The 13,779-nt window shown below is 44.6% G+C and overlaps 1 protein-coding gene across 2 annotated transcripts in view; it reads left to right on the forward strand.

Moving 5' to 3' along the window:
- Nucleotides 1-13,779, forward strand: part of MYO5B (myosin VB) — a 333,306-nt gene that overhangs the window by 137,910 nt on the left and 181,617 nt on the right. For both annotated transcript variants that reach the window (XM_039228822.1, XM_039228821.1), the window contains exons 2-3: nucleotides 352-462; nucleotides 10,523-10,694. In XM_039228822.1, coding sequence (XP_039084753.1) covers nucleotides 352-462; nucleotides 10,523-10,694 — 283 coding nt within the window. The remainder of the gene's footprint in view (nucleotides 1-351; nucleotides 463-10,522; nucleotides 10,695-13,779) is intronic.

Genomic DNA, 13,779 nt, shown 5'->3' on the forward strand with positions numbered 1-13,779 from the left:
GTGTTGTTCTGTTGTTGGCAGCATGATGGGTGCTGCCTCTGCGTTGCTTTTTTGTCCCCCCCAAGGTTGCCGAGCTCTGGCGGACGTAACCAGACGCAGGCCTGGCTGTCTTGCTGGCAGAATTATAATTAAATTGATTTGTGGTGGTCTCTTAGGATCTATAAAGTGCTCTCTGTCCCCAGTCCTGCAGGTTACTTCCCTGTTGTCACGGTATTAGATCACCTTTGATTGGAAATAAGGGAGGAAGATGTGTCCAGGTAGCCTCACAGCTTCTCCGGAGGGCCCCTCACAGAGCAGCACGTATGTAGAAACCTGAAAGCTCTCTCTGAGTTTCTTGTCTTAATCTTCCAGCACACGAGGGTCTGGATTCCTGACCCTGATGAAGTGTGGCGCTCCGCAGAATTAACCAAGGACTACAAGGTGGGAGACCCCAGCCTCCAGCTCAGGCTGGAAGATGAAACGGTAAGTGCAGGTCATGGGCGGGGGAGCCCGGGGCTGGGTGGTAGATGGTGGGCTTGAGTTTCCCCTACAGAGGGAGCCTCTGAGCCCCTTGCATCTCTCTGTTGCTGCAGGTAAACAATAAAACTGTGCTGGGGCTGTCACATGGGTGCCCACCGGTGTCTGCAGCTAAGAGATATCTGGTGGCCCGGGCAGGAACCTGCTCAAAGGGTTCCCTTCATGGGGCTGAGGTGTCAGTGGGAGGTGATGAGGAGGTAGCCTAAGAGACTGGGCCTGGTGGAGTGATCAGAGCACTGGCTCCAGACCCCAGCCTGTCTGGGGATTGGGATCCTGGCTCATCTGTTGTTAGCTCTGTGCCTTTGAATGAGTTCACGCTCTTTCTGTACCTGTTACTTTATCTGTTACAGGGGAGTGAGAGTTGGTCTAGGGGGCTTAGGAGAATAATCTGACCTACTACGTGCCACGTCCTTAGAATAGTGCCTGACACACAAGCACTCCACGTGTGTCCACTGCTGCAGCAAGAATTCTTTAGTGGTTGACTTTCAGGTGGCTTTGGTTGAGAGGAAGACAAGGTGGTTAACTATGAAATCTTCCCCCTATACTGTCCGATTTTCTCCTTTTCATGAGCCTTTTGTGGCCACCCTTCTCGGCATTCCACAAATACTTGAATACTTGCACTGGGCTGGGTCATAGAGGTATAAGTGGCCCTGTCATTAGGGGGAGGTCACAGAAGTAGGGCAAGGCATTGTGGGACAGAGAACAGAACCTGATGAGGTGAAGGTGTTTTAAGAGGTCACAGGAAGCAGCCAGCAGTAGAAGACTTGGGGGAAATGACAGAACAGTGTGTGCTGGTGGCTGCAGGCTGTAGTGTGTTCCCTTGGGGTGTTTTAAAGGAAAGGAGGCCTGTGTACCTGGGGGCAGTTGAAGGGAAGGGGTGGTCAGGTGGGTGACCTGAGGACACAGGCAAAGGTCTTTGGGCTTCAGGGTTTACAGTAGGGGAGGCTGGGAGAGAAACGGGTTTTTGGGAGGAAAAATCTTTAGAGTGGACACGCAGGTTTACAGCATCATGATTGGATAAGTTTATACCTTAGGCTCTGGGTATTCTAAGGGAAGGAAGTCCCACTGAGAAAGATGAATGCTGTGTGAAATCACTCGTCTTAGATTCCATGTGAGGAACAGGTTTTGAAGGGAGTAACAGGAAGAAATCAAGAAGTGGCTTTGGGATGGCTTAAGTTGGGAGGGGTTGCAAGAGCAAGCATTGCTGAGGTGGGGGGCGGGGAGGCTGGAGTGATGATTCTCTCCCTCTGAGACGGCACTGGTGTGAAACATTTGTACCACGTCATTTAGCCTTTGATCGTTTACTGTCTGGATATTTTCCCTTCTTTCAAGCACCTTGGTCTGGTCTTCTAGTTTGTAATGACCTACTTGAGAAATGGACCTTGTCTTACACTTTGCTCGCCTAGCACCTACTGTGGTTGGTGATTAACTTGCTGATGAGCAGAAAGATGAAACCCCTCCTCCTGCCATCTTCTGTCTGCACCCCCCTCCCCAAGCCTATCACTCGGTAACACTGGGACAGTGAGTTTGTTAGATTTTTACATTACGGTGTGTGTGGCTCCTCTTTCCTTCCCTTCCTGGCAGGCAGAGTTGGCTAGCCTCCTCTTGGTGCTCAGGCAAGGAAAAAAAAAAAATTCCCAGCAGTTGGAATCATGGTTATCGTGTTGAATAACTTCCTACCCCACGCCCAAAACGAAATTAGTTCACTTACTTGAAGGGTGTATCTTCTATTCCAACAGATCTCATTTTCATTGATCTTTTAAGTGGGTGGGTATTTTTAAAGGGTTATATGGAGGTAGTGGAGAATGATCTGTGTTCTGGAAACAGAAGATGCAAGCCTCCCCAGCTGACCATCTGCCCAGCAGGACGAATCTTAGCTTTCCGGCAGCCCCCCACCCTGCTCTGCGGCCAGTCAGGGTGCAGTCAGAATGGGTGCCTAGAGCTACCGATATGTAGCTCTTGAGAATTGGTGGCCTCTGAATACCTAGCCCTGTCCAGGTCATTTGCAAACTGTAGTTTGTCCAAAGCGGGCTCCCCATGGTCACTAGGAGTGACTAACCTGAGCTGTGGACCAGACACAGTAGAGCAGATGTTGGGGACTGTCCTCTGCAAGCTTGAACATCTCCATAGCTGACACCTTCCTTGATGTACTGCGCTGGCTGGAAATTCCACCTGGCAGTGCCCCCACCCTTCCTGTCCAAGAGTGGGGGTTTAACTGTGGTGGCAAAGGACGAAAATAAATGAGTTCTCTTCTGGAGAACAGTGTTCCTAACCCCCAGCCTCTATCTTACTGCTCACCTGTGTTCTGCTCAAGGTGGTCAAGCTCCTTAGTGTCCCTCCAAGAGGTTTCTTCTTGGCTGTTTGCTTATTATTTTCATTGTGGCCAAAGACACAAAACATGAAATTGACCATGGTAACCATTTTTAAGTGCTCCGTGCAGTGGCATTTGTACTTCATGTGGTCGTGCCACCATCCCCACCAGCCATGTCCAGAACTCTTGATCTCGCAAAACCGGAACTCCTCACTCTCTGGCAGCCCTGATGGCTCTATTCCACGGTCTCTGAGTGGGGCTGCTTTGGGTTCTCCTAGAAGTGGAATCCTCGACCATTTGTCCTCCTGTGGCTTGTTTTGCTGACCACAAGGTAAGGGATTTTATATTTAAGCCTGTGGGAAACGTCTTGGAAAAAGATCGTGTCCTGTCTTTGTCCCCACAGCTGTGACGGGTGCAAGGCATCTAGGCGTGCCAGCCCTGAGCCCAGTACTGCTTTTAAACTGGATCAACTGTCTCCGTGTAGGCTGACCTTGGGGATTCGTGTAGCTCCTTTCTTGTTTTCCTCCAATAGAGAGATGCTAGGCAGCCTTCCCTCACCTGCCTCCACCTCCCTTACAAACCCCTGCCCTCTAGTGTCAGGGAACCCTCCCCTCCCTGCCTCATTTCCATGGTTTTGCATTTAAATTGTTTTGTGACTGGAGTTCCTATCCAGTGGCCTATAGCCGCGTGCTCCCTGCATGCAAGGTCCTGTGGGAGTGTGCGTGAGAGATGTGTACACGTGAGCTTGAAGGAGGGGAACATGTTGCACCTGTGTCTCGGCACACCCAAGCCCTGGAACGTGTGAGGCCAGGGCCAGAGGATGGATGTAAGCCTGCGTGTGTTTAACAGTAAAGGTATTCTTTATCAAAATTCAAGTAAAGCTGACATTTCTAATTTTTGAAAATGAAAACCTTTAATGTATTAAAGATACAATTGCAACTCTCCACTACTCAGTCTCCATGTAGCTGCCAGTGTAAAGGACCGTGACCTTGAAGCATGTTGTGCCCCTGCATAAACCGAAGAGGAGTGTGAATTGTTGAGAATTGCGAAATACTCCTCCCGTCACGTTGCCATGGTGGCAGATACTGTACTAATTTGTGAGCACGTCTCCAGAGCCTCCGAGCCTGTGGAGAAGCCGGGAAGTGGACATGGGGTCCGGCTGGGAAACAACATTTCTGGGTGTGAATTTTGTTTGCAGCTGTGCCCTCTGAAGGGAAGGATTGACGTGCTCGTTTGCCTGTCTTCCTCTCTCCATCTCTGTCCTGTCCACTTCGTCTCCACGGTCCCCAGCAGTGTCTATCTGGTGTTGGCAGCGTCAGAGTTTGCAGACAGACCATCAGGACACCTGGATGCCATTACCTTCCTTCAGGGACATGTGGCAAGAAATGTGCAGAAACCTTTTCCCTGGGGGGCTAAGGTGTTCGTCCCAGAAGTGTATGTTGAGGGTTGCAGAGCTCAAATGTGTCCCCACCGAAGCTGGGTCCCAGGTGGCAGAGCAACCGTGTCGGTCAGTATGCTTCTGTTTTGTGTCGAAGATGATGGAGGCCTCGAAAGTACAGGGCCTGGGGAAAGGCCCCTCTCACTCCGGTCTAAAAGGACAGGGCCACATGTGTCCAGCTGTTGCAGAGGACAGGCTTGGTTCTTGATGGCAAGAAGCAAATGTTGCAAGAGAACGAGGACCCCTGCACTTGACCATTGGTGCCCTGAGACCTGTGCGTCTTGAGATGCCCACAGGGCTGGTCAGCCCAGTTCAGGTGAAGTGTCAGCCATGTGCACATCTGGTTAAACCAGAGCTAAGAGTGGTTGATACTTGAGTTGCAGTAAACTTCTTAGTGCAGGCGATTTTGAGGACTGGTTTTTTCCTTCTGTTCTGCTGGATTTCTGTTTTTTAATATTTGGTCACTTAATAATTTTTTGCTCTCCATTGCTCAGTAATCCATACTTGAGACAGTCTTTGGCAAGAATAATATGAAGAGCGTATTTATCATGTTTATATTGTATGTATACAGAAAACATGTAAAGTTGTAAAATTGCATACCAATATTAGTAATATTACCAATGCAATTAGTTATCTTGCCTAAGGTAGGCTGTAAATTTTTTAATTAAAAAGATTTTTATTGTCAGTGTGCCTGGGTGGCTCAGTCGGTTGAGTGGTTGAGCGTCTGACTATTGATTTTGGCTCAGGTCATAAACTCACAGTTTGGGAGTTAGACTCCCGCATTGGGCTCTGCATTGACAGTGAGAAGCTGCTTGGGATTCTCTGTCTTTCTCTCTCTCTCTGCCCTTTTCCTGCTCATGCACTTGCACATGGTCTCTCTCTCTCTCAAAATTTTTTTTTGTTGTAAAGTAATGTAACATAAAAGCCATCTTCCCCATTTTTCTAAGTGTACCATCTAGGGCATTAAGTACATGCATACTGTCATGTAATCCTCACTACCATCTGCGTCCTTCCTGGAACTGCCCTTTTCCTCCTCTGTAATCGTGATCTCTTCCATCAGTGAGGATATTTTGCCTGGCTGCTTCTGCTTAGAGATGGGTGAAGCCATGATTTTTGCATCTGCTCTCGCTGCACTCCCTTCCCCCACCCCCGGGCAAGGAATGTTTGGGCATGTCTGGGAACCTTTTGGACTGTCATGATGGAGGAGGAAGGTCTGCCACTGGCATCCAGCAGGTAGAGCACAGGGTTGCTGCCAAGCATCCAATTGTGCAGAGTGGCCAGCACCCACTGCACCCCCTGTCCTAAGTAAAGATGGTAGAGGCTGAGGAATCCTGGACTTAACCCTTGCAGGAAGATGGTCTGGACTGTTCATTGCTGAGAGATCCCAAGTCAAAAGTCATACTGAGATCCCATGATTCTAACAGAGTGTGTCAGCTGTGTTTCCTGCAACAAAATGCAATCAAAAGATGAACCTGGACTCCTTATTTTTATCCTGCTTGTAGTTTTGTTTAAAACTCAAACTTCTTTAAAAAAATTTTTTTTAATGTTTGAGAGAGAGCATGAGGAGGGGAGGGGCAGAGAGAGAGGGAGACCCAGAATCTGAAGCAGGTTCCAGGCTCTGAGCTGTCAGCACAGAGCCTGAAGTGGGGCTCGAACCCATGGACCATAATTTCAACCATGTCTGAGCCGAAGTCAAACACTTAACTGACTGAGCCACCCAGGCACATCTAAAATTCTAACTCCTTAATTCTAAGTTTGTTTATGGCCATTTTCTTTCTTTAATTACTTGTATCATTCATTATTCATCAAAAAACAATTGAGCAATTATATGCCAGGGTCTGGTTATACATCTGTGCATTTGTGGAAATTTGTCTCCCTTGTAATGGATATAATACATACAGAAGTGTATCAGGTTTAGAGTGTAAAAAGGTCAAGGCCAGGAATCATTAGAGATTTAGTGAGATCTTGACTCTACCTTCATGGCACCCTTTTAGACACTCCTCCAAATCCACACTCTTCTTGGAACCCTCTTGGGCAGCTACGTGTGAGTTTCTTGCTGACTTTACAAAGCAGGAATATTTGCCATGGTAGAGAGGATACCTAAATGCTCCATGATTCTCTACTGTTGCGGACGAAATGAGACAAAGGACAAGACACACACAAAAGACAGGCACAGACACAACTCCGGCCGGAGAAACAATTCTACGCAAGCCCCTCTTGCGGTTTATTTCATACCCCAGTAACTGGATACAAACTGAAATCTACAAGATGCATTCCTTTACCAATTAAGGGCAAGTAGCCAAACACATTTCAAGGACGGGGGGAGCAAAGGGAGGAAGCGACCACAACATGTTTACTAAGAGGCCTGCCCACAATTCCAGCCTTCTCTTTACTTCTAAGGAGGGCATGTTCCCTCGTTTGCGAGCGGACCATTAAACTTGGATATTGTGTGCAGGCCTCCTGGCAGAGCATCCTGTTTGCAGGCATGCTTTGCCCAGGCAGGGAGCCCCGTGTGCAGGCACATCCCTGCGTCCCTAACCACGTTTTCTTGTGGTCACTGTCGGGCTCCCACATCTACCCTCTTTGACTTCTAGTTGGGTGCCATTACCACTAGAGGGTGACGTGTGTAGCTCTTGGGTTAACCCCAATTCCTTGCTAGTTGGTAACCGTATGTTTGTTAGCTTCTGTTTCGTCTGGATGTCTTAGCTCTATGGGTAGAGTACAAGCAAGAAGTTGCCTTTATCTACCATGTCTGCTGATTATTAGCTCCAAAACTTTGTGGTGGAAGTTGTCATTCAAAGATGTTTTTATGATTATATTCTATTTATATAGTTCTGTGTAACATGGATATGAATTAGTACGAGAGAGGTCATGAAAAAATCAGTTATTCCTTTCAGCTAATGTTTTTTGAGCACCTACTAAGTATTCTAAAACCAGAGATCCACAGATTATAGAGTGATCGGTACCAATACCTTCCAAAAGATGATTGTGTGACAGTGGATGTCTGTCTGTATTGTCCAGTATGGTAGTCACTGGGCCCTTGAAATGTGACTGTGTATGGTTGAGACCTGAGAAGTTTTGATTGTACTTCATTTCAACAAATGTAACTTCCATATGCTCCCCTATTGGAAAGTGCAGGTGTGGACTAATCTCCTAACCTCCTCCTCTATACTCTCGAGTTGTGGTTAGTCCCAGTATGCTAGGTGGGGACTGACTTGAGAGGCCCATCTCTTCCTAATCTCAAGGGGGAGGTTGAGGTTCCTTCCAGATGGGTGACAGAATTCAGTATTGTGATGAGTGTTAACCTTAAGCCCCCTTTTCACCTCCAGAGGCCTTGTTGTTACATAGTGAAGTCTTTTGTGCCAGAAAGTGTTCATGGTCCCTGATCATGTCCTAAATGCTTAGATTTCAAGTAAAACCATGTTAGCTGTAAATAAAGCTCAATACTAATAGCAATGTTCCCATCAAAATCCTGTTTAAAAAAAACCTTAAGTCTCTCATTCCCAGCTTTCCTCTGGATGAACACAACCCACAAAATCTGCACCTTGAATCTCGAGTCTGCCTGCCTATGTCTTGGCGGCTGCTCTGGGCAGTTTTACGTCTCAGCTTCACTGTAACCAGTGCCACTGGCTTGTTTGTGGGCCATATTTTCACGAAATTGCATATGCTCTTCCCTCTGCACTTGGGAGAGTTTTTGAGGGAAAGAGAAATCTGAGGAAAACTGAAACACCAGCATTTCTGTCTCAGGGTTTAAAGACCCTGTGCTCAGGCACTGGCTTTCTAATCTGAGAAACCAGGGGCTGAGCTAGGTAAGCTCTGTGCTTTCACACTTGGCCATGTCCTGTGCTGGGTACCGGGGATGGGAGGGGAATGGAGAGCCAACAGGACATGCAGAGTGAACATGCTCCTTTCCATGGGGGTGACACACATCTCCGTGGGTGAAGTCTTCAGAAAGACTCAGAGTGGGAGGGTCGGGTCAGAGTCCCATTGACACCAGTGACTCAGCCAGCGATGAAGGGGGCCATCACCTCTGGAACTTAAAATCTCCACACACTCCATTTCCCCTTGTTGCCCATCTTCTGGAAATTCTGTCTGTATCCTGTTCAGGATAGTTTACTGGCCTCCTGCATGGAGTCGATTTGATGAAAGACCTTTGTGCAAAAAAGAGAAGGGCCTTGATTAACACACAAACCCTCGACAGGAACCTGAACGAGGGAAACCTCACTAGCATGGGTAATTGTTCATAATTTGCGGGGATGTCCTTCTATAGAGTTCAAAAAAAAAAACAAACCTAGATTTCATTCTGCAACGTGCCTCTTTGTAAATTCAGGATGTTGTGAGGAGCTGCTTGTCTGTAAATACAGGTGTCTGTCATGTTTTACCTTCTGTTTATAGATCGTGGATATCTTTGCTCATTTGTAAGATGGTCTTCAGAAGCTCAGAAGTCTTTTCATGAAAGTTTCAGAATTGGTGTTGCTAGCTGTCCCCTAGAAAGGTCCTTTAATCTGAACCCACGAACAGTACACCTGTTGGGCCACATCATATTTAAGGTCTTAGAGGGTTTTACACCTTTGCTTATGTGATAAATAGTGCTAATAATCCATTATTTGCATCTGTTTGGTTAATGACCCTGAATAGCTTTTCATGTTCCTTTGTAATTCCTCTTGTGGCTCTTAGCCTGTGCATAATTTTCTGTTGGGGTGTTGGTGTTCTTTTTGGCTTTGTAAAACTTTGGATATTAAGATTTAGTTAGGTAATGCAGAATCGTCATCCTCCACTCTGCATACAGTGTGTTTATGATGGATTAAAAATTCTATTTACATTCAAAATACAAAATTTGGTGGCATACTTCTTGCGTCATCCTCTAAAAGTACTTCCTTCCAAAGCTCTTGAAACTACCTGACTACATTTTGTTGTTTTGTTTTTTATTTCAGTGCGTTTTTTCATTTGATTTTTTTTCTTTTTGGTGTTTTACCTAAAACTTAATTTGATCTTTGAGGGAATGAGTACACTAGCTCTATTTTTGTTTTTCCTAAAAGGCTTCAAGTTTATCTGCTATTATAGTGGAAATTCCTTTTTAACTATTTGCTTCAGCATTATCCTGAACAAATTTTCCTTCTGTGCTTACACTTATTTCTGGATCTGCTACTAGGTTTCACTTTGCTGCCGATCTCAGCCCACCATTACTATACTTGCTGGCTATAATATACCTTCATATCTGGCTGTGCATGACCATCTAAAAGTGGGAGGAATAGGAGAGAACACTGACATTTATGTTTTTAAAAACCTGTTATTCCAGTTAAATTGAGGCCAAGTCCATCGAATTTCCTGAAAGTCTTTTATAGAATAGTGGTTCTTAAAGTATCTATAAGCCACCTGTTGCAGAACTACTTGTGGATTTTTCAAAATTTCAGATTCCTGGACCCCACCCCAGGGCTCCTAAACATTATAAGTAGTGTTTGAGGAAACTGTTTTTACAAGTGCTTAGAGGATTTTTAACAACACCATAAGGAGCTTAGAACATGATAAACCATAGCTAAGATTCTCCTGTTTAAATACCAAGAAAGAGCATCCTCTTTTTATTATGTAGATAGTACATAATATAATAGTGTGTACATGAGTCAGTTTTAAATATAACCTGTCAAAAAGCATCATTGAGTACTCCTGTCCAACTGCTATGCTAATATAAGAAGAGCACCTTGCATTTGAGACTTCTTGATTATACACACATATAGATAAGATTACTGCCCTAGAAGTAGCTTGTTGTCAGGTTGTTGAAGAGTATATGTACAGCTGGAGGGCATTTGTGGAGAGCAGTTAGTTAAAAGGCAATTCAAAAAAAAGAACATGTTGGATGATGGGGCAGAGGAAGGCACCAGCATTAAACGGGACGAAGGTTGGCTGCACGGGAGAAAGAGCAGTGCCTCTTCAAGATTCAAGACTCAGTAAGTATCTAAACTTTGAAAAGCCAGTAGACCATGTCATTATATCCTGGTGTGCTTCCTGAATCTCTCATGTCGTTCAGTCTTTTATCCTGATACACTGAGTTTCTGTTACCGGCAAATTTTCCTCCTGGGCTGGTCTTAGGGCAACACAAGTACTTTGTTCAGTCTGCCCATCTTTAAAAGAAGGTGGTCTATCTTCATCATGTATGATCATGTTAGGACAGTGATCCTAGCTACTCTGACAGGATATTGGATGCAGGCTAAATGGTTCATAACGCTGCCTTTTTGTGTCTATTACTTGAATTTCTTTAGATTCGGGAATACCCCATTGATGTCCAAGGCAACCAGCTGCCCTTTTTGCGGAATCCAGATATCTTGGTGGGAGAAAATGACCTAACTGCCCTTAGCTATCTACACGAGCCTGCAGTTTTGCATAATTTAAAGGTCCGTTTTCTGGAGTCGAACCATATCTACACTTACTGTGGTAAGTGGTGTGCATCTCTTGGCTGCATGTGTTTGAAAGTACTTATGATCTTGAGACTTGATGTGTTAAACTCTAATGGTTAGGAATCCTACTAGCATTCTCCTAAGTACCTCTCAACGGAGACCCTTGAAAGGTTTGCAATCAGTGAATGTAGCTTAATTAGGCTGCCCTACATCTCTGTGGGGTGATTGGTGTTAATCACAGCTCAGCCAGGGAGGAAATGGACCACACAATGTGGCTTAACTGACTTAGGCATAGTCCTCGAGCCTATAGGGGAGCAGTAAATACATCGCAGGGTCCCGACTCGGGTGTCTGCTCTCTTCACCGAGCACACTCCTATAAACCTATGCCTGCCTGGCTTCTGTTCTCTGCCTGAGAAAGTCCTGTCTTTGTCTGACTCTCTCCCTTCCCATGTACAGATGTGGTGCATGATGAATATTTATCAAATTCATGAGCAGAAAACAAATACTTTATAATAAAATGTCCTGAAAATCTCCTATTTGGTTTTCTTGAAACATCTCAATTTCCCACATTCCATTTTTTTTTTTTTTTTTTTTTGGAGCATTAAGTGGGATGGTAAAATCTGGTTCCTTATAAACCATTGTCTGAGGGGCAAATGATTTTAGGATCTGCTTGAGGAATCATGCCATGGGCTTCTTTGTGGCAGTTGTCCCAGCTGTGCCTCAGAGCCATGGTCTTGTCTGTGATCACAAGGGAGGCCTGGGGACCAGAGTTATTTTCACAATGATAATCCACTTAGGTTTGGAATTAGTGGGTTGACTACTAAGTTTTGGTGAGCTTTTCTGCCAGACTTCAGTGCTTGAGAAGTAGTTGCCCCCAATACAACTTCAACCCAGCTGTTCATGGCGATACTATTTGAAAAAGACCATCAGTATTCAGAGGCTTCAATTGGGGTTTTTTCCCAACAATAACAACGAAAATCTCTCATTTTGGGAGAAAGGAATAAACGACCATCAGCTTCAATTTTTAAAGGCATCCCTTTTAGAATACGTCCTGATGTCTGTACATTTTTACCCAAATGCTCATTGGCTCCTATAGCTTCAGCTATTGAGAGTGACCAGTGTGGCCCAGAGTTCTGAGTTATCAGGACACACGTGTTGCTGCTCTGAAAGTAGCTGAGGTATTTTAGGAAAATGTACAGCCTTAGAGTATAATACCAAAATTTGAATGCTATCTGAAGTAGAGTTTTATACAACTCTCTAGCAACTAGTAGAACATGTAAGGCTGCTTTGAAGAATTATCCATGTCATTAGCCTTATGGGAATTTATCAGGGTTTGGAGCCTTATTTTTTGGTTCAGGTTGTCTTTTTGAGCAAAGTTCCATTTGAAGCCTTGGTGGGTGTCCTTTTCCTCCCTTAGCCCCTTCCCCTTAGGCTGAAATGTAACAAACAAGATTATTCCAAGTATTCTCTGGTATTTCTTTCTTTTAAGTAGACTTTATTGTTTAAAGCAACTTTAGGTTCACAGCAAAATTGAGGGGAAGATCAAGATTTCCCATATAATACCCTCCCCCCCCATACGTACTTAGCCTCACCCACAGTTCGTGTCCTCTTCAAGAGCAGTACGTTTGCACCAGTTGACGAACCCACAGTGACACATCCTCCTCACCCAAAGTCCATAGTTTCCATTAGAGTTCCTGCTTGGTGGGGTGCACTCTGTGGGTTTGGACAAATGTATAATGACATGTGTCCACCATTATATCCTAACCGCAGATCCACTGCCCTAAAATCCTTTATGATTTGGTTCCCTTCTCCCCGCCCCCCCACCCCCCCCCCAGTCTCTGGCAACCCTTGATGTTTTCTACTGCCTTTACCATTTTGCCTTTTATACAGTACCATGGGGTTGGACTCCCTATATGTGGCTGTATACCCATTAGCTTCTTCCACTTAGTAATACTCATTTGAGCTCCATCCATGTCTTTTCATACTTTGATAAATCACTTTTTATAGCACTAAGAGTCCATGGTCTGTATGTATCACAGTTGATTCATTCACTTACTGAAGGACATCTTAGCTGCTTCTAAATTTTGTCAGTTGTCAAAGCTGCCATGAACATCCACATGCCAGGTGTTGGCGTGGATGTGTTGTCAACTCCTTTGGATAAATACCAAGGAGTGTGAATGCTGAATCCTACGGTAAGAGTATGTTTCATAAGAGACCGCCAAAGTGGCTGTACCACTTTGCATTTGAACAGCAATGAAGAAGAGTTTCCATTGCTCCACATCCTTGCTTAGCATTTGGTGTTGTCTGTGCTCTGGATTTTAGCCATTCTATATGTATAGTGGTGTCTTTTTGGTATTTCATTTGCATTTCCCTACTGACAGATGATGTGGAATATCTTTTTAGAGGCTTATTTTCCATCTGTGTCTTAGGTGAGGTGCCGATTTCTATATCTTCTGCCCACTTTTCAATCAGGTGGTTCATTTCCTTATTGAGCATGAAGAGTTCTTCTTATATATTTTGGGTACTAGTCCTTTATCAGATATGGGTTGTTTTTGTTTTTTTGTTTTGTTTTTTGCAAATATTTTTTTTCCTTCTCTAGTTTGTCTTCTCATTTTCTTGACTTGTGTTCCTTTTCAAACACCAGAGGGGAGCACAATGGAGGAGATCTCCCAGCTTGGCAATAATTTTTCCATTCCTGTCTTTCCTCTTCTCCCCAAGCCTGGAAAAGCTTAAATTTTTGTGCCCTTGTCAGTGGTTCTTTTGATATCCAGAATGTGCTCTTTTGGGAATGAAAAGGGCATGCATTTCTCTTGAAGATGATAGAATTTTTTTTCTTTCTACATTCTCAAATATTATGTGCCCTTCCATAAAAGATCTGGAATGTTAGAGGATTCGCTGACTCTTCCTGAAATATGCATTTATTGAGTCCATCGTTGTATATGTGTGGGGATGCAAGTTAAAAAAAAAAAAGTAAAAAGAAAGAAAATACATGATGTGATGTAAGCTAATAAAAACCTAACACACAGTGCTTACTATGCAAGATGCTGGTATAAGTTATCCTAATCATTATCCTCAGGACAGTAAAGTAAAGGTAATTACTGTTCCCAATATTATAGTCCAGG

The sequence above is a fragment of the Hyaena hyaena genome, unplaced genomic scaffold (assembly GCF_003009895.1).
Source record: "Hyaena hyaena isolate Hyena2069 unplaced genomic scaffold, ASM300989v1 scaffold_33, whole genome shotgun sequence".
Taxonomy (NCBI): Eukaryota; Metazoa; Chordata; class Mammalia; order Carnivora; family Hyaenidae; genus Hyaena; species Hyaena hyaena.